Raw genomic sequence first — 26,985 nt, forward strand, 5'->3', positions numbered from 1 at the left:
GCAGAGTCAGTTGAAGAATTACAAAAGATGTTGGGAAAACTGACTAAGAAAAGGCAAAAATGTCTTTTTTGGGGGAAAAAAATAAGAAGGGGGAAAGAAAAATTAGAAATAAGCCAAGCGAATCTCCCTTTTTTTCTTTTTATGTCTTTCATCCCTTTTCATTTTTATTATTATAATATCAAAATAAAAAAATTTTGTGAAAACTAATCACCAACGTTTTAGCACTTTTAAAGCGCCCTTATCAAGGAAAACAAAAATAAGGAAAAAACTCGCTAAAAAGTTTAAATAATGTATTTTTAAGAGATCTTTAATTCGACCTCAGGTTCATTAAATTTCTTCAGAAACAATCTGAGGTATACTCAAATTATTAAAAAACCATAAATGTGACCTTAAAAGATCAGCTTCAATGTTAAAAGGCCGAGATTTTCATTTTGTAAAAGTCTAGTTGGATAAGGTTCAAAGGTTGCATTCACCAATAATTCGGACTTCTTAATAAACAATAAAAAAAAAGAAAATTACAAATTGCATTTTTAAATATAATTTACGGTTGTATGTTATCTCAGAAATACTTACTATATATACTTAATTAGCGGCTTATTCCGCTTGTATGTGGTCGAGGAAGTAAAAGAACTTAGTTACAAAATTAATAACTTTATTTATAATAAGTACACTGCTCATGCCTGTGTAATTCCTTTATCTATAGCTACCAACCGACTATCTCGAGGGAAAACTTTCTACTCTTGTTGGCTGGCTCCGTCATTAACATTGTAAAATCTAGAAACGAAACTCGCTAGTCTCTCGCTCGGTATAATGTTCGGCCAGGGTGCTAAGTTCCTACATACAAGTGATATGATTAATTAATAAGAGCAAAATTATTAATAAGAAGAAAAACGCAAGAGAATATGCAAAAACTTAGTTGGTAGTTTCAAAGTAAACTTGAACATGTGTAATATCTCAATCAGTTACATTCGCTGGAGCAGGATTAACATTAGCCCCGTGTAAGGTCGTTCTAAGGGTTTTTTAGTTGCCTCAGGTAAAAAAAAAAAATACATGAGTACTGTTCAAAGCACCCTGGTTCAGTTTTTTTCAGAATGACACATTATCGCTGACTTGAGAGATCTGTGACATCGTTTAATCAAGCCATCATCTGATGAATAATATGCATCGGTACGGATATCTTTTACAGCGGAAAAGTTCCAAAAGGGCAGTAAATAAAGGAGATTAAAATTGCGAACCCTGATTCGTTGATATTATTTTAGGTGACTCAAAACGAGAAACCCAATTGTCATTAAAGGCCCTAGCTACTGTTTGAGCTAAAAAGTCCTTGATTGGAATTGATTCCGTCCATCGTAAAAAGCAATCAACCATCGCAAGAAAATATCTGTAATCAATATAGACTATTAAGGGTGCAATAATTTCAGTAAGGACATGATGAAAGCGCCCATCCTGAGCAATCATTTTATTAGGAAGAAATTTAACGTATCTAGAAATTTTAGACTGCTGACAGTCAAGGAATTTTTCGCATAATTTAGCGATGTAACGATTCATGTTCGGCCAGAAACACCCTTGACGCATTATTCGCTCAGTTATGTTAGCACTCGAATGTGCTGGGTTGCGAAAGAATTCAAAAACCCGTTGACGAAGAGACTCAGAAATAAAAAGTCTTAAGCCACTTGCAGTTTCGCAATAAAGACTTACACGGTCAGAAACGAATAAAAATCACTTTAATCTTGAATTAAATTTTTGAGTTCTGAAAAAATGGTTAAGATCCTTGTCAGTCTCCTGTTGCTCAGCAAGTTCGATTAAACTGAATTCAGTCGGCAACCGAATCTCATCTATACGTGAAATAGCTATAATATTCTCAGTGCTTGATAAATGTTGAATATTATTTGTAAACTAACCGATAATAAAAAGTTGTCGCGCTTTCCGTGGAGAAGCTTTTGCAGACTTGTGCATTAGGGCGTAAATTAAAGGTTTATGTTCCGTCAACAGTTTAAAAATTGCCTGCCTTCCAGAAAATAAGTAAAATACTTAATAGCTTCGAACGCAGCAGTAAGATCACGGTCATAAGCACTGTATTTTTTGTTGTGCTGAAGTGAACGATGAGCTAAAGGAACTGCGTTAGAGAGATCAGTTTTAATTTTTTTCAAACGCTTGATTGGCCTCTTCGGTTTAAAGGCTTTCTCGCTTATCATTTTTGTAGAATCATGCAGATAGCATGAAGCGGTGCCTGGGTTTGTGCATGATAAAAGTTAATCATCACAAACAATCTACGTAAATTGCTAGAGTCTTACGTTTAGGAAAATCGACAATAGCCTTCACTTTTTCAGGAGTTGGTGTAAACCCGTCGCCAGAAATGAGGTGTTCGGGGACGGTCAGTTTCTAAACGCCAAATGTACACTTAGTAAAATGAATTTCCGAACCAGCCATTTTAAGCGTCTCAAAGAATACACGTCGATAAGTCTCATGCTCCTCCGGCGATGATGATGCAATGAGGATATCGTTTATGTAGACAAAAACATGTTCAAGATAGCATTATGCCAAACGGCATAATCATCGCTGTCTTAGGAGTTTCTTCAGGAGCCAGCGGAATTCGCTGAAAAGCTTCTTTTTCATCAATGGAAGAAAACATGTTTTTTCCATACAACTTAGCACAGAAGTCGTGCAAGTGTGGAACTTGGTACCTGTCAGAAGTAGTTATGGTGTTAGGCGACGATAACTGCAACATACTCTCCAATTTTCTTCCTTTCTCTTAACTAGGTGTATGGGACTTGCTCATGAATTACTGGAATGTGTAAACTCTAGGCTCACAGAGCTTTTTAAATTCTTCCTTCGCAGCCTTAAAATTGTCATGAGCAAGACCTCGATGGCGTTTGGCAAATAGGTGGTCTATAAGTAACGATATAATAAAAAATTTGCTTGAATTTAAAGGAATATACGCTTCACGTCCGGTTAATTCTTTATATACAGACAGAATCTGCGAAAATCTTGAAGTCAACTAAAAAGTACAGATTGAAGGTTGATCAGAAAGAATAATTTCCTCAGAAGAACTAAGATTAATAAACGGGTCTATTATTCTTTTCCCGTAAATATGTACAAGAGAATGATTATGGTCAAGCAAATTAGCCCCTGTTATCGGATATGGAATTATTACACTACAAAAATTCCAAACAATTAGACGTCGAGGTCCTAGTCAAAACGTGTTGGAAGCTTTTCCAAATTTTTGACAACGAGCAGAATTTAAATGCTTGCTTCAGTATCAATAAAGAATTTTTCCCCGATTTTCTATCACGGATCAGGAGATGCTTTAAAGAATTAGGAACTTGAACATCCACCTTCCCAATGACGGCTCCAGCTAGTTTTCCGATTTTGTGACACTCTGCCAAGAAGAGGGTTTCTTGCACCAATGCGGTTTATCGCCATACTTCTTATGCATCCAGCATATACCTAATTTAATCTTTGACTTATTTCGAATATTTTGATTGAGTCTAGAATCAGAACGTAAAAGTTAGCGCGTTTTATTCAAACTGAAAAGCTTCATTTGTGTAGCCAATGAATCAATCTTTGCTTCTAATTCATCAAAATCAGATTTATTTTGACTTGAAGAACCGCCGATGTCGGTAGAAACCGCAGCGCCGTACGAGTTATTAGGATTCAAGAGTTCAAAATTTGTATAAGCTAATTCTACAAGCTCTTGCTAAACATTAATTTTAGTGGAAGCTGAAATCGCACACGACTGACTTACTTAGAATATTGGCCTTATTACAATTTCACTGCAAGCCCGTCATTTGAATTGCACAAACGACATAGAATTAATTATGGTTTTCGATCAGTCAATACCCCACCCTTCAATAATTGTCGCAATCTATTTTTAGAGGATGATGGACACCTCGAAATTACGCTTTCTGTCACCTTTCATGGTAATATTGCGGTTTAGGCGTAGCAGTAATTAAATCTTTAATACACGAACTAATTTCAAAACCTAAAGCAGGTACAGAAGCTCTCGGAACTTGGTCGTTTTGAAAATCAGCGATTTAAGCTTTAGGCTCATTTATTTATGCTGAAGTTTAACCCAACATCGCTTCATCTCTATCATTTGACGACATGACTGGTATCTCAATTAACTTATAAAGCTTAAAAACTGACAAAAATCTCGCAAAGATTGTATTATCATATTTATCCCGAATTCTCCAAATTCATTGTAGCACGCAGATTGACAAAATTGTAGTAATAACTAGGTTAAAAATTATCGCACGAAATAGATTTCATAGAGAAAATACTAATAATAAAATACAAGTTGGTACCTACAAAAAATCTTGTTGGCAGGAAGTTGAACATCTGTCGAGATGTGGCCGTGGTAATAAAATAACTAAGTTACACAATTAATAAAATAATTTTGAATAAGTACATTGTTTGAACCTGTCTACTTCCTTTCTCTGTGGCTACCAACCAACTATCTCGAGGGGAAACTCAACTCTTCTTGGCTGGCTTTGCCACTAACTTTCTACAATCTAGAAAGGAAACTCGCTAGTCTCTCGCTCGGTATGAACTTCGATCAGGGTCTTAAGTCCCTAGATACAAGTGATATCATTAATTAATAAGAACAAAATAACTAATAAGAAAAAAACGCAACAAAATATGCGTAAAGTTTATAATCAAGAAATGTAAGTTAAAGAAGAATTACTATCAGGAAAATTCAAGGATCCAAGAACATCATTTTGAGTACACCCTTCAGTATGGCAAGCCGTAGATCCAACTCTCATGGCAGCTTAAAAAATTGTTGAATCAAAATTAAATAAGATCATAATAAAATTAAGAATAAAAGTATAATGGTGTGCTTGAAGTCCTAAAATCCGAAACTTGGTTCTAATTTTGATACGTTTTCTACTGTAAGTGTTTCCGCGATTGTACAAGAACCGGACATCATAGCCATTATCAACTAAAATAAGAGCTGAAACAAATAGACTTTTTTACTAGGTGCATCATGAAATACATTTTCTTAGATATTCTTAAACCTTCATTCGGACACTTCTTTTTTTGGCTAGCAAGTGATCCCCTACTTTTGCCAGGTTTAAAATAAAATATTTAGACTTTGCTTCTTTCGTTTTTATTTTATTTATTTTTTATTTTCTTATGATGGTACCATTCATTCATACATTTTATTTGTTGAGATTAGAAAGTCAAATTAATCCCTGCAATTTTCTTCCAGTTAAAAAACTTTTAGTAAATATTACTTACTTCGCTCAAAACAATCTCTAATAATAAAAAAAGCTTGTATTACAATTAAAAAAATCATTTTTGCAATAAAGTAGACAATCGATAAGTTCTTGCGGAAAGTCTGAGGTTCCTCATTTTTTATAATTATTTCGAGGAAAATTTTTTTCTAATAACTAATATCCAGCGTAGTTTTTACATCAATTACCTGTTAATACATACTTTATTTAAAACCACAAGAAAGAGAAATGATTAATAATGATTTTTTATTATTTTAAATGAATTTTAAAAGTAAATTAATCAAGATTTCGAAACATTTCAATTGGTTTTCTTAAATTTCAAAAAAGAATTAAGAAAACATTAAAACATAAATTTCTTAGTCAGCAATATTAAAAAGAAATTAGAAAAAAGAGTGGGGTTTTGAAGTACTTGAAATGATTTTTCATTTCGAAAAATTAATTTTCATATATTATTCAAAATAATTTTAAAACATTTTAGCCGACCAAAATCATTATTTAGATTTGTAAAGATTTCAAAATAAGATTTTTAACCTTTTCGAGAATTTTAGACTGTTTTGAAATAATGATTAATTTTTCTTAACATTCCTGGAAAAAATTAAAATGGTTCTTCATTTTGAAAAATTAATTTTAATAAATTCTCTCAAAGGATTTTGAAGCAATTCCAAAGATTCTTATAATTTGTAAAAGATATTTTGAAATTTAACCAGTTTTATGGAGATTAGAAACTGTTACAACACCTAAATAAATTTTAATTCAATTTCTCGAAAAATTTGGTAAATTCCTGTGAAATAGAAAAACTTTCTTAAAAATGTTCTAGATAGTTCTTTGACATACCTAAAATCTTCTAAGCTCTTTTTGACTTTTCCCAAAAATCTGTGAAAAATTGTATGTACATAACCCGAAAAAACAAATAAACTGAAAAAAATTGAAACTTAGATATTTTATTAAACAATATAATAAAAATAAAAAAAAAACAAAATACCAAAAGATCAGATAAGAATTTTAAAAAACCGATGAAACTGTTCTTATATAGGCTTTCTTATGTCCTTAATATGCGAATCAATTTTTTTTTTTTTAATTAAAAATTTAAAGTATACTGCTTAATCCAAATTAAATAAGAGAAATATAATAATAATAAAAATATAAAACTACACCTAATGCCTCAAAACCCGTATCGTTAAGTTTTAAAATTTTTTCTGCCGAATAAAGCTTTCAAAACTTCTTACCAGGTTAACGCTTGGATCTGGACGAAAGGTTGCAGTAAGAGCAACCTAACTGCATAAAAGTATCGAAGAAAAAACTGTATTTACCATTTACTCAAAATTTTACGGGTCTTAGTCCTTGATTCTTGGCTTTAAAATTTTGTAAATAATTGTCACTGATCTCTAAACTGCAACGGCTTTTCACTGCTGCGCTTAACACGTTCACAATTTTAATGTGCTCAGAAAGTATGAAGAAATAACACGTTTTAGTTTATGTCTTATCAAATTACATCTTTTCAATGAATACGTGTTGAAAGGAATAGGAATGAAAAGCACTATTTTCTTGAAAATTGCCACTGAAATTGTTACCGAAGTACAATTCGATATGTATCGCTCTTTTATTTTTAGCTTATCGAAATGTGGATAGTTATGGCTTAAATAACTATGCATTGATTTAAAATGTCGTAATATACGCGCATTCAGTATTATCATAAACTGGAAAATATTGCGTTATTACGGAATTTCGAATTGTTGTAATGCTTATTTTTCTGGATTTTTCAGTAGTTGCGATCTTATGAACTGACCGATTATGCTAAAATTGCTAATTTTCAACTATCTATATACCGAAATCGAAAATCATCGATAAGAAAAGTTCACTTTGTTTAATTCGTAACCGAAATACCTAAAGAATTAGTCCAAATCTTCACTAATTGAATCGTATATAAGTTTTAAATTAAGCGTCTGGATGCAATTAATCGTCCGACGCTTGGACAGCCAAATAATTATTGTGCGATCGTCACAGACCATGCAAATTTTAAAAGCAGCCAAAGTAATTAAAAGAAAATACCCGAGTCGAAATCTGAACCCTACATTAAGCCTCCAATGCCTGAAGCTTCGAAAACTTAAAAGGCTATACGTAGGACTTATTCCCGTACATTTAGGTCCTACTTAAAGCCTCGTAAGTGGTACATATTTCCATTTTATTCACTTGCAGGCTTAAAGCAGGCTTCAATTAAAACCTCCATTGCGCCTACATGTCCTATATCACTGTATGCCGGGATATCCTACATTAGACTTGCATGTCCTACCTAATATTTTGCGCATGCGTAATTGAGTTTTATTCGCGCGCTTACTCAGAACAGCACGTTCATCGCTATTCCAAACGTCGCTGATGAGTCCTAAATTAGTGATATATCGACATTAATACAAATAACAATAAAAGTTAAGAACATAAAACGTTTACGAGGGAGTTAACCATTGTTATAATCTGGTGTCGATGATTTCGCAGGAACAAAAAAGATTTTACAAACAAAGATTAAAGAAAGATTTTAAAGATTAGGAAACATTTCACGAAGATTTTTAAAATTGTTCCAGATTTCACGAAAATTGCATAAAGATTTCAAAAGAATGCAAGCATTTTAAAGATTTCAAAAAGAATACAGCACACTAGAATTCAAATGTTTCAAAATATTTAAAATATGTCACACGATTTAAAAAGGTTTCAAGCAATTTTAAAAGATTTCAAACGGACACAAAATATTTTAAAAACAAAAATTAAAGAAAGATCCTAGAATATTACAAAGATTTCACATCATTTAAAAATGTTTCAACAAATTGTAGGATATTTCAAACGAACAAAAAAGATTACACAAACAAAGCTTAAAAAAAGCTGCCATTCAGCTATTAAACATTAGAAAATATTTCACGAAGATTTTTTAAGTTGTTACAGAGAAATCACAAAAATTTCAAAATACTAAAAGAATGCCAAAGATTTCAAAAAAGATACAGCAGACCAGAATTCAAATATTTTAAAATATTCGAAAGATCCCTCTGATTTAAAAAGTTTTCGACAAAGTTTAAAAGATTTCAAACGAATACAAAATATTTCAGAAACAAAAATTAAAGAAAGATCCTAGAATATTTTAAAGATTTTACATGATTTAAAAAGGTTTCAACCTCCAGTGGTTGACGTTTTCCGACTTCGATACTTCCTTTTGTTCGCAGTGGTTTTGTTGAAATGCGTGATAAATTGGTTTTTGAAAAGCGCACCCGCAACTGCTCGATTGGCTCATTCTACGATAGAAAAATAAAGATAAAAATACAAGAAATTATAGAGGTTAACAGTAAATGCGTAAAATGCTTACCAAATAATTCTCTGAATAGCAGAGGATTTATGCTCTTTCGCCCTCCTCGTTTTCCTGTGGCCGAACAGTTTGCTAACGTGTTTCCATATACTTCTAGAAGGACTTCTCTTGCAATAATCCTCCATTTTTCTGTGTCTTCAATCTTAGTCGAATTCTCTGCTGTTATTTTTATATACGCAGTAACGTCCTCTGGTAAATAAGACCCACAGGATGGAGATATTTCTCGCTGAAATAAAATTGAAATCATTTATTATAGCTAAATATTTTTCGAATATTTCTTAGAACTTAAGAAAATCATCATGACTCTTACCGCATTAGACGCAGGTTGGAGATATTGGGCAGGCACCTGAAATATAGAAATTGATTTATTACATGATCCATAATTCACAACTCATTATTTCTAAAGATTTTAGGCTCACCTTCAATTTTATATCAGACTTTTTATTCGTCTTGTGAGACATTTCATATTGATGTTTCATGGCCGCTTATAAAGCCTCTTGGAAGGCTATGTCCTTTCTTGTGAATGTAAGAAACCATAATGATGAATAAGTAAAAATAAATAAGAACAGATCATCATAATAAAGCCTTGAGACTGAATTTTGTTTTCAATTGATTCGTAGGTTAATTTGTCGATATTTCGAATTTTTTCAAAATCTGTATCTGAAAGTAGAAACACTTACCTCTTCCATTAATCGTAGCTGACTCAACTCGAGTCGCGCCTTCGCAAATTTTCTGGATCTGATAGGTCATCTTCTGAATAACCATTTTTGCTCGTTGATGCAGAATCGAATGCATCTTCCCTGATAAAATTCTTCTCCTGCTTTCCCTACCTTCTTCTTCTAATTTTTCCGCATCGGTATTGGGTAATTGTTGGGGTTGAGGCACATTTATAAGTCGTTCCAATTGTGTTATCCTTATGGACTGGGGGTCGCACAGTGGTATTTTTGGTGCTGGTTCACCGCAAAAACTAGCTATTAGGCTATCGTTTTTGATGGTATTTTCCATCCCTCTTTTGTGTGAACTTTTTAGGCCTTTTAGAAATTTATTACCAGGTTTTTATTATCATAATACTTTTTATGAAGCAAAATAAACAACAGAATATAATTAACCCGACAATTCCCAATCTGTAAAATTTCTCAATTCGGGACATAGGCGATAGGCGATAAGAGTGATGTAAATGAAATGAACTATAAAACAAACAAAAAAATAACATGAAATAAAACAATCGGGCAGCAACTCTAATTCGAAATAAATGGTTAGTTCAGTCCCTACACAATCATAGGTAATAGTAGAGGGGTTGGGTTTTAATTAATTGGCAAAATTCGATTTCAAAATGATACTTAAAAGTGATTTATTATTATTACTCTATTCCAAGGACTTAGGTGTACATTTATAATAACATGAACCGTGGCTTCAATTAAGATTCTCTCTAACTACAATTTCTATAATCCTTAGATTACGCAAATGCACACAACAATAACCGATTTAAGAGAAAAAGTAGCAATCGGAATTACAATAATAATTTAACGTAATTAGGGAGAGGTTCGAATAAAATATAATTCTAAAAGGGAAAAACGGTTTACGATTCAGAACATAATTTTAGACAAGAATAGATACGTATTCGGGAAGGGGAAAACAATCTCCGTCGGAACAATTTTAAAGGAACATCGAAAATCTTATAGCACACAGATCTCTCCAGAAAAATTTTGTGGGAATATATTGTGAGACTGAAAACACATTGAAATACTCTGAGATATCAAATAAGGTCATTTTAGAGTCTAAATTGTCTATAGGGGAAAGTGAAATGATCTCAGGTAATGCAATTTTACAGGAATATATTGGGAGACAGAAAGCACATTAAAATATTGTGAAATATCAAATAAGGCCATTTTAGAGTCTAAATTATCTATAGGGGAAAGGGGAATGATCTCAGCTAATACAATTTTACAGGAATATATTGGGAGACTTAAAGCACATTGTTGCGGCTTAATTCAGATAAAATGGTAAAGCCCATGATTTCGAAATCTACGTATACAAACGCGATGAACCGTGATTGATGGGCGAAATAATAAATGTCCTGCGCAGAGGACTAATTTTAATTGCTACGGTCAAGAGTGAGATCCTCATGTAGGCTCGTTTCCATTGGTCTGCCCTATCGCCTTTTCTTCTCTTCGTTGTGTCTTCCTCTGCCTCGCTGAACCAAATCATCGACCAAGTTTCTTTCCTTTTTCTCGAAAAGCGGAAAAAGCGATCCTTGGAAAGTCGAGGCTAGCGGGGTGGCTAAATGTACTTCTGTGCGAGAAGTGGAGAACGGAAGTCCATGCTTCGAACGGCAGATGTGATTTTAGACTCCATGACCCCTAAAACAATAGATAAGAGAAACGGCATCAACAGCCAGAAATAAAATAAAATATCCAAGGTGGCGAAATTACCTACTTTATCAATAATTAAGCTGGTAATCGCCTTGGTCCATTTTCACCAGAGACATGTTGTGGATCTCAGACGGCCAAAGAGAGAGCAGATACGAAAATCCCGGAGGGAGAGCCAGAAGAAGAATTCGTAGAAGGTCACAAGACAGAAGAAGCCTCGCTGAGGTGGAGGTGACGACAGATCCTAGTCGATGACGCAATGTGAGGTGACGGAGACCTTTACGATTCACCAATCAAGACCGCAAAATTCGAAAGCTCTCATAGCGTTGTTTAGCGACAAAAAAAAAAGAAAAACAGAAAAAGGAAACATAGGAAAATAAATCATAATTCTAAACAAAAATAACAGTAAGGAGTGCCGAATTTACTCTCGATGCAAACCAAGCGTATTTTACTAAATTTTCAAGCAACATAACACACGACTTTAGGGGCGAGTTAAGAAAACTAATCGGATCGGTAGCATGTACCGATCCCTCGGTAATGTCCACTGCACTACTAATTTAATATAAGTTCAGTGGATTTTACATATCTTACAGTATGTAATACTAGGAAATGGAGGTTTATTTTACTAAATTATAATCGTTAAATTAAACCGAATTTCACTCTGACATTTACGAAATGCTAAGGACATTTTCACCCCTTCATTAAGCGCAGTTTATACTGTTACGGTTACAAAAAACCCTCTACTTTTCTTGATTAGTAAATAATACCTTTTTTTTCTGCGTGTATACTAGGAGACCGTCATAAAATTGCTTTAGATCTTCGCTAGACGAGCTGAGTCTATAAAGTATCTAGAAATCGTCTAGATTTCCGGTAGGGAGACCTGGAAGAATACCGGTTGATCCTTATAAAAGCTGGAAGGACACCTAATTTGGCATCAGATGGCGTACCTGCTAAATTGCACATGAAATTCACCTCAGTTATAAATTTACTTGTTTTTATGAATTAAATCGTTCTCGGATCCACAAAAAAGATGATTGCCTTTGGGTTCCAAGGCTATTATTGCCGCGTCGAAGTGACGAATCGGGAAGGGATTTTAAATTGCCTTGCGGAACTGAAGAGGATGATTGTGAGTCCGCTGTTTGTCCTTGCTTTTTCCATTGGGGATTATCTTAGGTTTCCAGGTTCTGAGTCGGATGTTGAACCATACGGCGATCTAGATATATAGATTATAGAAAGCGGGAGGGGGACTAAGGGTAGACATGAGAATCTTCAAATTGATTGGAATTGATCTGGGGGTCTCAGCGTCAGATACAAGTTTAGGACCTAAATCTACTAAGGTTATTCCAGTTTCTTGTTTAAGTTTTTGTTTTTCGGCTTTGTCAATTCTCTTCTGCTATTTTTTTGAGGTTTAAGTAAAAAATTGAATAAAAATCATCCTAGTTCGTATTCTCGTTAAACGTATTTTCTTCTCTATTGCAAGGGATATTTACGAACCTAATATTGATAGGAACGGTGCTTATACCTTCGCTCGGTAAAACTGAACTCGTGACGTCATAGACAGTCAACTTACAGAATACTTTATTAGCTGCTTGAAATTCTCTTTTATTTCGAGGTTGCCAAAATTGTGTTTTAAATTTTGCTATGTAACAAAATTCACTTAGAATGCCTATTTAGCTATATGAGTCCATATTACTCAAATATAATAAAATTCAATAGTTTATTTTGTACTATACATTTATGAGCGGTCGAAATAGTTTAGTTAATTGACATACTTTTATTGGCCACATGAGAAGATCTTTTGAAGGGAATCTGATTAGATTGCAGAATAGAAGCGTCACATTACATACTAATGATCATATTTAACGAGACATTGGAAAAGGGTAGGGTTTTGACCAAAATTATTTTTATGACTTGTTAAAGGGGTGGTTCTGGACATATGGATGTTGAAAATCACTTAAAGGGTGACTCAAATATGATCATTCTGATATCGTGACTTACCCATATTGAAGACATCGTATTAACAAAAATAACATTACTCTGCAATTGCACCAGGAAGTTAATTAGCATAATTTATCAACGCTGAATGAATTTCTCTCTTATCTCATTAGTATCAGACTTGTATTTTTTATTTTTTAAATGCGTTTTATATTCCATAGGCACACATAACAACAAAATTAGGTCGCAGTTACATGGAGGTTGGTAAAAACGGTTACACTATTCTACTGATCCACCTCCATGGGACTGTGTCCTTTGGCTTGTTAGTGAGAATTGTACCACATCACAAGATATCGTTTGCCTCGGACTTGGGATACGATACGTCACCTACTGTCAATTATTTTTACAGTTATGCAGCAAAAACAATCGACAAGTGTTGTATCCCAACTGCGAGCGAGATGGAACACCATTTTGAAATTCCCTGCAACAAAATTGATCCCAGAGTTTTTAGTGCAAGGCTAGGAGTCAGAACGCGCACTATCTAAGTCAGTAATAAATGTCGTCGGACGGAAAACTTATGTTCACGTCGTTATTTTTACGTCTACAAGAGCAAACATGACGGAACATACATGTGCTCCCTGTAATCTCTCGCTTATCTCTTTCTCTCTCCACTGGTTCTATTACTGATAACACTCGCTCTTTGTATCCTAAATTGATGATTCCATCTCTCGCCTTTTCCAGCTTCTTGTAAGTATCTTTTCCGGAGAGGTAAAAATGCCGTGTTGACAAGTAGATGGCCGAATTATTGAAACAAATGTAAAACTGTTGAACGCCAAATTTTCGTTTATCCTGATATGTTAGTAAACAAATTGTAAAGATATATTTTACAATTAAAAACTTGAAAAACTTACATTTCTTATATACAAGGAAAGTTGTTCCTTAGAAAACCTGTAAAATATTAATGCAAATAAAAACTTGTAACATTTACTTTTATGAACAATAATATGATTCTTCGAGGAGAAATTTATTGATAGACACGTAGATTTTCGCTAGTATTTAAAAATTTAAAAATAAAGTCCCGAAAATTAAAACAATGCGTATGCTTCCTGACGGGGCTTTTTGTTCAGAGAGTTAACGTTTAACGCGTCGAATGCTTTATTAGAAAATCGATATTTCCGTCAATTTTGGATGAATCAATCTGAAACTTTTTAGAAATCTTCCTACAAGCCTGAGGATTTGTAACAATAGGACAATGATCTGGATACTTAGGTGTAATATCTTAATATTAAAATTTAATGTCAAGTTTCTGTTTTCCTATTTTGGACAGCACCATATTTTTTCTAACTTCTTCTGGTGGCTTTTAAAATTTGGATAGACTGAGACGGTGAGATAGTTATTGCATTCGGAGCCTCAATTTACCACGCAAACACAATTCAGTTGGTTAAAATATTGACTAATTTTTTAGGTACCTTAGTTACTAATCAAACAGAGTTAATCTTTTATCGATGGTTTTCGTTATATGAATAGTTTAAATATATTTTATTCGAAGCCACCATGTTATAAGCCTGTTATGTTCCCAGAAGATTGAGCGTTAAGATAGGCCTTTACCACACCGTCCAGCTAGCGGAAGTTAATTAGTTCCACACGCCACCGCAAAGTCCGTTAATTAGTTTAACAAAAGGCCACATAATAACGCACAATGTATTTCATTAATTAACTGTAGACATATATATTTCAAACTTTGTCTCGAAACGAAAACTTTCAAATTTCGCGCCATACGAAATTACCAATTACAGTTTAAATAGGCGGGACCCACATCAATTGCATGTATTCATCTTTGAACATATCAACAAGAATAGAATCCATAAAAACTTTATTTATTAGCAATTACCTCGCAAATTGTTATAATTGTAAATCTTCGTAAACTGGAAATCATGGAAAAACAAACAAAATCCCACCCCTCAATAAAAATGGCGGAGTTAAAAAAGCAAACCAAAATTTAGAAGCCCAAAAATCTAATTTTAAATATGAGCTGGCCTTCAAGCAAATTTGCCAGATGGAGAAAACAAAACAAGAGAATATTCGGTCTGTGATCATGATCATTATCAAAAATTGAAAAAATTGATTTAATATAGCCCCCTGAAAAGTGACCGTCCGGAAGACGGTCACTTTTCAGGGGGCTATATAGGCTCATAAGATATGGTGTTTTTGTATAAAATATCTTACATCACTCGTAGACTTACATACGTCTTTATGCGGGGACTTCAATGTTCATAAGATGATGAGAAAAAACGATGGTATACGGGCATGGTTTTTCTAATCGTTCGACAAACATTGACCTCCCCCCGGTGAAGACTTGCCTAATCCGCCTTGTGATGTAGTATACTATTAACATTTCATTATATTAATTTCAATTCAGGCATGTTAAAGCATGCCTATTGAAAGAATTGCTACGTTAAAACGATTATCTGATGCCGCATAATTGATCGGCAAAGAAATATGTTGTTCTTATAAGAAATTAAGCGAAGTATATTTTTCCGATTTGAGAAGAAAAAAAATGTTTAGGAAGTTACGACTGACCAAATTTTGACGGTTGTTTCCAAGAGATACAAATTTTCTGTTTAAATGATACTCTGTCACTTAAAAATGGGCTGCATGCTCGATTTGAAATCGCGACAACTGAAAAATCACGAAAAATAAAATTTACAATTAAAAATTCGTGAATTGAAAACTTCCGGGATAACATTATATTTGATAATTAATGGTGTTACTAAATGAGAATATTTCCGATACAAAAATGCCCGTAAACATATTTTTCATTATTTATTATTAAAACAATTTTTCAATTGTTATGTACAGTGATGTTTTATATAAATGATTCATGAAGTTATTTTGTTTTCCATAAAAACGAAAAAATATATATTTCTGTAAATGTTAAGAAAAAACCTTATTTCTATAAATGCGGTGAAAAAAAATCTTACTCATGAAAAAACCGTGAAAAAACCCCTATTTTTGAAAAAGCCATGAAAAAAGACCGTATTATTTTAAACTTTTAATTAAACTGTTTTATTCCAAGGAAAAAAACTATAATAATCATTTTGCTGTAACAAAATTATTATTGGTGGACTATGCAAAAACTATAAATATATATCAAGTTAAAATCGCGTGTTTTACGTTGCTACACAGTGGTCAAAAACCAGAAAAAGGTGGTTAAAATTAGAAAATGTTCATAAAATGGTCCAAATTCGTTTACTTTCGGGGTTTTGAGGGTTGCTGATTACGAATCCAATGTCAAAAATTCCCAAACAAAATGGCTGATCCAATATGGTGGACGAGTATGCCTAATAAACTTTCGATTCTTTTTAAAATTGGTATAACAGGCTTTTCAAGGTCGTTGATTGCGAATCTGAATTCAGAAATGGGTAATATTTAAATTCAAGATTGCGGATTCAAGATGCTACTTCCCAAATTTTGAAAAAAGAGATATACAAGCTTGAAAATCTATACTGGGGGTTTTTGGAGACGCTGCTTACGAATTTCAAGTTCCTAAATTAAAATGAAAATTAGTCGACCAAATATGAGATCTATTTCGAAGAATTACGAGAATCTAATTGTAGGTCAGCAATCGTAATCCGCCACCCCAAAAACCCCTGACTATAGATTTTGAAGCTCACATATATATTTTTTTCAAAATTTTGAAACCGCCACCTTGAATGCGCCATCTTAATATATTTTATTATTAATAAAGTAATAAACGATTATAATTATAACAAGAGGAAAACGTAATTATTTACTTGAATAAACTATGTGAAAAGGTTTGCTTCCCGAGAATTTTCATAAGTATTTTTTGACGATGTCTTCCTAATAAGTTACTTATCACGGTATGTTCATGAATAAGGTTTTTTATCACGGCGTTTTCACAAAAAATAATTTTTTTTTCATAGCGTTTTCACGAGTAAAATTTTTGCTCACGGCGTTTCTTAAAAAGGATTTCTTTTCGCATCGCCATCTTGAATCGCCATTTTGAATGCGCCATCTTGAATTGAAAACTTCGAACTTATATAACATATTTTATTATTAATAAAGTAATAAACGATTATAATTATAACAATAGGAAAAAGGAATTATTTACTTAAATAAACGATTTGAAAAGTTTTGCTTCCCGAGCATTTTCATAAGTATTTTTTGACGATGCCTTCTTAATAAGTTACTTATCACGGTATTTTTATGAATAAGGTTTTTTATCACGGCGTTTTCACAAAAAATAATTTTTTTTTCATAGCGTTTTCACGAGTAAAATTTTTGCTCACGGCGTTTCTTAAAAAGGATTTCTTTTCGCATCGCCATCTTGAATCGCCATTTTGAATGCGCCATCTTGAATTGAAAACTTCGAACTTATATAACGTATTTTATTATTAATAAAGTAATAAACGATTATAATTATAACAATAGGAAAAAGTAATTATTTACTTGAATAAACGATGTGAAAAGGTTTGCTTCCCGAGAATTTTCATAAGTATTTTTTGACGATGCCTTCTTAATAAGTTACTTATAACGGTATTTTTATGAATAAGGTTTTTTATCACGGCGTTTTCACAAAAAATATTTTTTTTTCATAGCGTTTTCAGGAGTCAACTTTTTCCTCACAGCGTTTCTTAAAAAGGGCTTCTTTTCGCAGTGTTTACTAAAATATGTTTTTTATTACGGCCATTCAATAATGCGGATTTTTTTCACAGTATTTATACGAGACCTGTTTTTTCACAGCGTTTACCAATGCTTACTGACAAATATTTTTGTTCATCACATTTTATAAAGATGAGTTTTTTTTTCATGGCGATATGGTAAGAAGTGTTTTTTCACAGCGATATAATTTACGGGTTCATTCTCTTAAGCACCGGGGAATGTACACTTTTGGGACAAATACTAGATTTATGAATAAATTATTTTCATGCGCGTGTTTCACCAAATTTCAAAACAACACATAATTATTTCTATCATCTGTTTCCTCATTTAGACAAGCACAAGATAAAATAGCGATACATATGGAATTATGCATGCTTCACTATTTCCTTTATATGTAAGAGTGTTAAAAAATGATAAAAGACTGATTTGTTTTGTTAATTTTTGTGAATGAATAGACTTGTAAGAAGACTCAAAAATGTCTACTTTGATAACAAAATACAATGGATATTTTCAAGACAATGGTGTTTTTCATTTTTTATTTTATTCGTATTCTCGTCGACACATTTTCATTGAAAAAGTGTAATTTGATAAGACATAAACTGAAACGTGTGGCTGCATACATTTTTGAGCACATAAAAACTGTGAACGCGTCAAATACAGTAATAAAAGGCTGTTGCAGTTTGGAGATCAGTGTCAATCTTTCAGAAACTTTAAAAGCGAAGAAACAAAGACTTCGTTCCATAAAATATCGAATAAATGGAGCATATAGTTTTTGGTTTTGTGATACTTTTATGCAATGGAGTTGATTTCACTTCAAGCTCTCGTCCAGATCCAAGCGTTAACCTCGTAAGAAATGTTTTAGTATTTTGGAAAAAAATTCAAATTTTAAGTTACAAATTTTAAGATTTTGAATACACTTTATTGCTTCTATTATTATTTTTAAATTACTATCATTTTAATTAATTAAATAATTTAATTGAAAATAAAAAATAAATTCTCAAATTGAACAAGAAACAAAAAATTTCATTTGTTTCTAGAAAACATTGGTAAACGATTACGGTTACGCGTTCGAGGTTCATCAAGTTACAACTGAAGATGGATATATTTTGGAGGTGCATCGAATTCCTGGAGTAATCAATAAAACATCAAGCGAAACAAAAAAGGGAAAAGTGGCTTTATTGTTACATGGCCTCTTGGGTTCTTCATTTACCTGGCTTGGTACAGGACCCAAACGATCACTAGGTAAATATTAGTTTCGTATACTCTAATTTATAAATAGTACATTACGTGGCGAGGGGAGTAACCGAGCAAATGCAAACGAGCATGAAGTTGACTCCATGAGGGGCCTCAGGCCCCCAGGACAGCCACCATGCGAGTTGGCGTTACCGAGGTTTTGGCCCCTTGCCGCGTATACTATTTTTCACAAAAAGAACATTGAACGAGCAAGACACAAATATTGACGAATATGCAGTGACAATTCTTCCAAAGGGACGTGAAGTTTGCGTTGCAACGTACTAGGCAGTCTGATAAGTCCCTGAAAAATGAAAGACGGAGACGTTTTTTTTGGCCAAATTCGGTTTTATTTTTCAACATACTCTCCTTTTAGGTCGATACAGCGAGTCCAACGATTTTCTAACTTTTTGATACCGTCCGAAAAGTACTCGATCGGAAGGTCTCCAAAATACGCCTCAGTTTCAGCTATGAGCTCCTCATTTGAGTAAAAACGCTTACCGGTGAGCCATCTCTTCAGGTTAGGGAACAAGTAATAGTCGCTGGGGGCCAGGTCTGGTGAATACGGTGGCTGAGGAACCAATTCGAAGCCGATTTTATGCAATTTTGCTTGTGCAACTGAGCATGAATGAACAGGCGCATTGTCGTGATGATAAAGCGGGTTTTTCTTCTTCAAATGCGGTCGTTTTTCGGCGATTTCAATTTTTAATTGGTCCAATAATGATGAATAGTATGCTCCGGTTATGGTTTTACCTTTTTCAAGATATTCCACGAATATTATGCCATGTGTATCCCAAAATACGAAGGCCATAACCTTTCCGACCCATTGTTGCGTTTTTGGACTTTGGCCCGGTGGAACCCACTGTCGGCTTACGCGAAAATAATGCCAAATTCTGCTCGGAAGTTGTCACACGAATTCGATTTTGGTCCACTCTGAGAAAACGCGGCACCCTTCGCGCGCAAAGCTTCTTCATGCCCAAAACTAAATGCACGATATTGCCCACACGTTCCAATGATATGCCTACAGCATTAGCTACCTCTCTCAATTTCACTTTGGGATCATTCAACATCATATCATGGATGTTTTCGACATTTTCTGGTGTAGTGACCTCTTTTGGGCGCCCAGATCGTTCAGCATCAACTGTGCTCGTACGAGCACAACGAAACTCGGTAAACCACTTATGTATCGTTCCAATCGACGGTGCAGAGTCCGGGTAATACTTATCCAGCTTGGCCTTGGTCTCGGATATCGTTTTCTTGCGAAGATATTAGTGTTTGATCAAAACTCGAAACTCAGATTTCTCCATATTAAAAAAAACTCGAAGGTTAGTCGCTTCTCAGTGCTGTAACTTGTAAATGCGTAAACATAAATGGCTGAAGTTTTGACAGGCGTCATTTGAAGGATCAAGCTCGACGAAAATGGTTCACATTAGTGAATAATAATGCCATCTCTTAGAATGTTCAGGTACTTATCAGACTGCCTAGTAAGTGATGCCACTATAGCGCCCGGAATTTTTGTGCTCACTGTAGTGACAATACTTGAGAAGTTTCTACGGTAGGGTTAGGTCTTAACTCGCGAAAGTATAAATATTGTAGGATTTGTCATAACAGACTTGCAAACTCTAGATTTTGTAAAGTAATTTCGTACTCGCTCACCTGCATTCAACCATTTTCGTCCCGCTTCGCAGGCTACTAAAGCCGCCATTTTCGATGTTCGTATTGTGAAAAGTTAATTTCTTACTCAATAAGAAAACAAATGTTTTATTTTCAGTTTCTTAGGTTAAAAAAATGAGTACTGTGTCTCCTGCGTCATTTGTTACATGTTTTGAGACTACTTAATACTGTCATTTCTCTTTCACTGTCACTTGCACCTTTGGTGTCTTCTCTCACTAATTTTTTTAATTACATCTGGCCCCCTTTGTTTTGCTTTCTATTTTCTCGTTTAATACTCTTCTTATTTTTCTATCAACGTATCAAATAATCATATTCTCCTACTCCAAGCCTGCTAATTCCAGTAACATCCTTTCTCCACATCTATCATTTCTCGCTTTTTTCTTTCCTGCTATTAATTTTACAATTATTATTCAAATCTGTAAACGCCAGAAGGAATGTTGTAAGGTTATGTTTAGTTTTGGCATTTCCCCTTTATTCTTTCGCACTATTGCATAGGTGCGTACTCTGTTGGAAAAATCTGTACGAGGTTTAATATACATGTGTGTGAAGCAAATATGCAATACCGCTACTGAAATGTAACCTACATTTGCTTAACGAATTTAGTATACATGTGTATTAAATTTAGTATACAGGTCAGTATAGCAATATACGTGAAAACTCAACGTGGTTTAATTTCTTTAAATCTTGTCATATATTCTCAATTAAATTTATAATCTAGAATTTTTCGACTGTATTATTATTATTATTATTATTATTATTATTATTATTATGAAAGTGCAATGTATGGGTAAAACTTTTTCGTAATTTCGCCCTGAATTGTCAAAATTTAAGGAGAAGACAGTTAATTGTAGGTTAGGTCTGTTATTTATTTGCTTAATCGAACTTTTTGACTGGAAATCCAATTTTATTTCTGGGTAACAGGAAGAAGGTGTCATGTTTTATTATTCACAATCGAAAATTACTGCTAAACTTATTTTTAATTTGTGAAAAATGAAACTATCTGATTTTTCTTGTGAGTGATTAACATGAATGTATATGAAATTTAATATAGTCGCTCTTAATGGCGATTTCATATGCTTGATATATTCATTTTAATACACATGGGTATATTATATTTAATATTATTTTTAACAGTGTAGCCAGAAATTTCGTGGCGGGGGGGGGGGGGGGGGGGGGGGCAAAACGTACTTATAATTTAGATTTTGTTCACATCTATAGAAAAATTGTAGGATCCGCGGAATTTCGGGGAAGGGCGTCGTGGGCCTGTCGGGGCCTACGGCTGGCCATGGCCCTGCTATTGGATCATCATCATCATAATCATCAAAATGTTCGACTTTGAAGATTAGGAAATTAAACTAAAAATCTCAATGTAGAAAAACTTCAAAACTGTACAATGCTAATTAATCAGGTTGGTCAGTAGAAGTCTTGATTAGTCTTTGGTAGGCTTCGAGCAATCTCCCGTACCTTTTGAAATGTAAATTCTTCTTTCTTATTTAAATATGAAATTTTTGTTAAAATTACACTTTTTTCGTCAGAAGTTCAACTGTTTTGAATAGAAAATTTCTGCTTTGTTAAGAAAAATTGGTTACACTTTTTTATATGTGAAATTAAAATGTTTTTAATAAAAAAATTCGTTCTTTTAGATTAAAAATTCATCTTTTTTGGTGAAAAAGTCATTTTTCTTATTTAAAAATTAACATATCTTTGCTAATTAATAATGAAATTTTTTGTCAAAAGTTCATCTTTACGAGTTAAAAATTATATTATTTTGTTACAAGAATTATCTTTTTCATCGAAAGCTAATTTGCTTAAAAAAACCGTCCTTTTGGATTGAAAATTCATCTTTCATACTTAGAAATTAATTTGAGTTAAAGTCTAACCTCTTTTTGTTAAAAAATTCTTAAATTTAGCGGAAAACTGATCTTTGCAAGTAAAAGATTTGACTGGTTCATTAAAAAATTCTCTTTTTGTGAAAAATTAAACTGTTATGAATAGAAAATTCGTCCTTTTGGATTGGGCATTAATTTTTTAAATCAAAAAGCTATTAAAAAATGATCTTTTTTGTTGAAAATTCAACAGCCTTCCAAAAAAATCGTCATTCTGGTTCTAAGGATTTCTAAATAGTATTATTGTACTCTTGGTATTCTTTTTGGGTTAAAAGGTCTACTATTTGGTTGGAAATCTAATTATTATTTTGTTAAATGCCATCTTTTTTCGTAGAAAATTAAATTTCATCTTTATGGTTGAATTCAACTGGTTTTGATTGAATATCAACATCTTTTTTGATTAAAAATTCAACTGCTTGATTTAAAATAAACTTTTTTGGGAAAAAGTTATCCTTTTTATTGAAAATTCAACGTGTTTTGTTGAAATTTCGTGTTTTTAGCTTGATAAATTATTTACTTTTGTGTAAAATTCAACTATTTTGTTAGAAATCATGATTTTTTTAAAAACATATTTGGTGTTGAGAAATTAAAATCTTTCTTGGTTAAAAATTCATTTATTTTTCTAAAAATCTATCTGTCGATTCGTCTCGTTTGGTTGATTGCAATTGTTTTTTCTTTAATCAGAAATAATAATATTAAAACGCATTTTTTACCAGCCCTATAATTTCAATTATTTTTTCCTTCTTTTAAATAAAAATTATTACGCAGGTATGGCTAACGTAAAAAGGAAAAAAATTCATATTATTATTAACTTTTGTGGCAATGCTGGGTAATAAATAATTAAAAGTATAAATCAGAACGCTCTCTTTCCCGCGACCATTCATGTCTTTCTCACTCTCACTTATTAATGTTGCGAGAAAAAGAAAGAGAAAACCAAGTCGTGCCGCCTGCTATCACAGAAACTCATAATGAATAAATCACTGTCATCTTTTGTCATCTCTGGTCGTCACCACGGTATTTGCTAGAGTAGTCTCAGTAGTCTTTTTAGGATAGTGTAGCATTCTATTGTTGGCCCAGAAATGATTTCTTTTTGGTTAAAAACTCTACTATTTCTTTGAACATTTTACTATTTTCTGAACAATTCAACTTGAACTAATTTAAAATATTTTGAAATCATTTTCAATTTTCCTTAAAAATTCATTGTTTAAAATAAAAATTCGTTAGAAATTTTCTAAGGAATCACAAGAAATTTATTCTGCTGAAACCTTTTAAAATTCTTATTAACCTCTGCGAACTAAATTGAAGGGCCACATGGCACCCTGCTAATAAAATAACGAAAGAAACTAAAACCTTCGTAACGAACACTAAGTATTTTACTTTAATTGTGGCAAAAATAATGTATCATTTTCTCGCCAAAAAAATAAGTTTCCAAGTGAAGGTTTTAGAAAATCTAACACATCCATATTTTCTCAGCTCTTATTTTGGTTGATAAAGGCTATGATGTCTGGTTGTTGAACAATCGTGGAAATACTTACAGTAGAAAACACGTATCAAAATTAGAAACAAGTTTTGGATTTTGGGACTTTAGGTATACTATCAAATTTTCAATATTATTTTTATATTCCTTTTATTTAATTTTTATTAACAAATTAAAATTTTTAAGCTGGCACGAGATGGGGCTTTACGACTTGCCAACCACAATCCATTACGTTTTGAATAATACGAATCAAACTAATCTTAACATAGGCTGTTTTTCTGAAGGGTGTACTCAGACTTGTGTTATGGGATCGCTAAAACCCGAATACAATAAAAAAATCAAATTTGTACTGGCCTTGTCTCCATCTGTTTTCAAGAAGTATTTAGGAGGCTTACTGCGCTTGTTAATACCATTCACTAGAATAATGGTGGTAAGCATTTTTCAAATAATAATTTTTTGCTTAAGACCTAGTCAGGGTACCATCTGATAGCGCCGGGGTAATATGTTGCTCAACTGGAGGCTACTGTATTAAGTTGTCTAGTGAATCTGTTCCGAACTACTATAGAGAGCGAGAAGAATCTCGCGTATACACACTCTGTGGTGCCAGAAACACCCAGAACTTCAGCACATTTCACAAAAGTCTTTGCGAAATCAAGCCGACTTAATCCGGAAAAAAGGGTATTACGTGAAGCGCTTCTCCATTCGCTGTATGAACAAGCCGTAGGAGAAGGCAGCGACATTAAGAGCAATCGCAGAAAGCAGGCATCTACTGAGAGACCTTTAGACCATCAACTGTTCAGTTTATGGTACTGCAATAGATTCGGCTTATTTAAATAGAAGGCTTAAACCGATGATGGATCGAAAGAACAAAAGACGCCTTTATCAACCGAACCAGAATATTGTGTGTGATTGACTGCACAACATCTGGTAGACCGTTCACAGAAAGGATTAGAAAGTTCGTCCAAGAACTGACGATCCTCAGTAATAAATTGAACAATTCAAAGCTTTTGACAATCAAGCAGCACATTGCAAACAAAGTACGGGTGTTATCTGAGATCTTCAGCGATCTCCAAGCTCCTGTCAAAAATTCACTCAAGGCTAACAAAGTAGAGACTTTTTAGAGAGATTCTATCTCCTAGGGAGATAGAGTCAATTGTCTAAAACGATAAGTGCCAAATTTTGTGCAACTACGATTTCGAACTACTACGATTTGAACCATAACTTCGTCCCAAAAATATGCCACGGCACTTGCGATATGGATGTAGAAAGCTATTATCTTTGGGTCGCTTTGTGCCCTCAAGGCATACGAGTGTTCCGCAGGCCTGTCCTTTTGATTTCGTCATGCTCTGTGGTCACCCATCTCACAATCAGAAGTTTTTTGCAGGCTGGATTAAATGGGGATTTAATTTGATCATGCCAACGCAACCTAACATGGTAGTCTCTGGTTGAGTATCATATCCTCCCGACGAGCATCGATCTCTAGCTTGAGCAAAAGAAAATTCAAAGACTCTGTTAAGCCACCGGTGCACTCGCTAGGCTTAAAGACTAATTTTTCTTTAAATTAAATTGCCTGCTAATAAATTTTCCGCATACTTCCAGAACCTATACGAAAGAGTGGGATATTTTCAACTTCTTCCAGCTTCAACTCTACTTCGAATTTTCACGAGTTTTGTTTGCAGTGCGAAAAGCATATTTCAGCCTATTTGCATTTCCGTTATATTTTCGGTTATCGGCATTGGATATGAGCAATTGGATCGGGTTTGTTAATTTTTAATACCTAAAGTGACTTGTGGAGCCTCAATGGCTTACCGATAGTGAGTTAGGTTTCCGAGAAAGAGGTCTGGGGTTCGATCTCTATGCCGGGACGAATGTGCATTCTTATATATACTTCTACTGGTGCTTTGGTGGTTTGGAACCCATCTTAGGGAACGTCCACAAATTACGTAAGACGCTTTTCTGTTGTTTGAATAAAGACAAGCATAAAATTGCTGTGAAGTTGAGAAGGGGACAACGATATAAACACAAGAAAAAAGTCTTACGTAATTTGTGGACGATCTCTTACATGGTCCCCTCAAAATAGACTAGTGACCTCTCTCGGTGGCAGCTAGTCGATTTCGAGTAATAAACACAAACCCACAGACACACACACATACAAACACATGCAAACACAGAAAGACAGTTATATAACACATAAGGCCAATGAACTGAATGTGGTCATCCAACTGATGCTTTCAGAAAGAACACTGCGTGCACCCTAACCTGACACTGCATATCCATGGCCTGATTAAAAAAAGACTACCGAATTGCAAAAAGTATGAATGTCAGTTTTATTGGGCAAAAAGGTGTGCCTGATTCACTGCACCATGAGGTATGTATGGCAACCGAAAGTTGTATAGTTTTGAGAATAAACAGTGGTATGGCACAATAGGCTTTATGGTTCGTAGCACTGGTGATGCTATCACGAGCCACCCTCTACATTAAATCAATAAATATAAATGCAATACCAACATTTAATGCTTTTTCAGTAACTTAATATTTTTTAGGCTAATCTGGAACATTTTCTAAAGTATGAGCCTGCTGGTGGTTCAAACAAACAACTGTTGCATTACGCACTTGGAACCTATAATCCTGGTATGTAAAAAAATAAGATTTTTTAAAAATTTTATTTTTAATGTATTTTCTTCTTTACTAATAGGCACTTTTAGACTTTTTGATTATGGTCCCGTAAGAAACTTACAATTGTACAATTCAATTACACCACCGGACTATCCCCTGGAAAACGTTAATTTTCCATTTGCCATATATCACGGTCTGAACGATCTGTTAGCGGATCCCAAGGTTAGTATAATCCATTAATAAAAATAATTTTTTAAAAAATTTTACTCGTGTCAACGCGGTTTTTTATCACAGCCACGCACTCAGTCAAGTGACTGACGAGATAAGGACGTTATAAGTTAATTTAATCCGATGTTTGGAATCTCTGGCGATGATGTTTTAGGTAAAAAAATACGAGCATAGTGCAGTTTGGAGTTCGCATTTTACCGCTGTTGTACTTAAACACCGGCCGCGAGCTAATAATAATAATAATAATAATTATTATTATTATTACTATTAAAATAATACAAATACTATAATAACAGTGTATTACGAT

The 26,985-nt window shown here is 33.6% G+C and overlaps 1 protein-coding gene across 1 annotated transcript in view; it reads left to right on the forward strand.

Moving 5' to 3' along the window:
• The first annotated feature begins 18,252 nt into the window (after positions 1-18,252).
• Positions 18,253-26,985, forward strand: part of LOC117168560 (lipase 3-like) — a 9,245-nt gene continuing 512 nt past the window's right edge. The window contains exons 1-7 of the mRNA XM_033354310.1: positions 18,253-18,413; positions 18,605-18,809; positions 23,831-23,945; positions 24,021-24,264; positions 25,434-25,592; positions 26,378-26,465; positions 26,530-26,672. Coding sequence (XP_033210201.1) covers positions 18,324-18,413; positions 18,605-18,809; positions 23,831-23,945; positions 24,021-24,264; positions 25,434-25,592; positions 26,378-26,465; positions 26,530-26,672 — 1,044 coding nt within the window. The 5' untranslated portion in view covers positions 18,253-18,323. The remainder of the gene's footprint in view (positions 18,414-18,604; positions 18,810-23,830; positions 23,946-24,020; positions 24,265-25,433; positions 25,593-26,377; positions 26,466-26,529; positions 26,673-26,985) is intronic.

Source organism: Belonocnema kinseyi, chromosome 1 (genome assembly GCF_010883055.1).
Source record: "Belonocnema kinseyi isolate 2016_QV_RU_SX_M_011 chromosome 1, B_treatae_v1, whole genome shotgun sequence".
In the NCBI taxonomy this organism is placed as follows: domain Eukaryota; kingdom Metazoa; phylum Arthropoda; class Insecta; order Hymenoptera; family Cynipidae; genus Belonocnema; species Belonocnema kinseyi.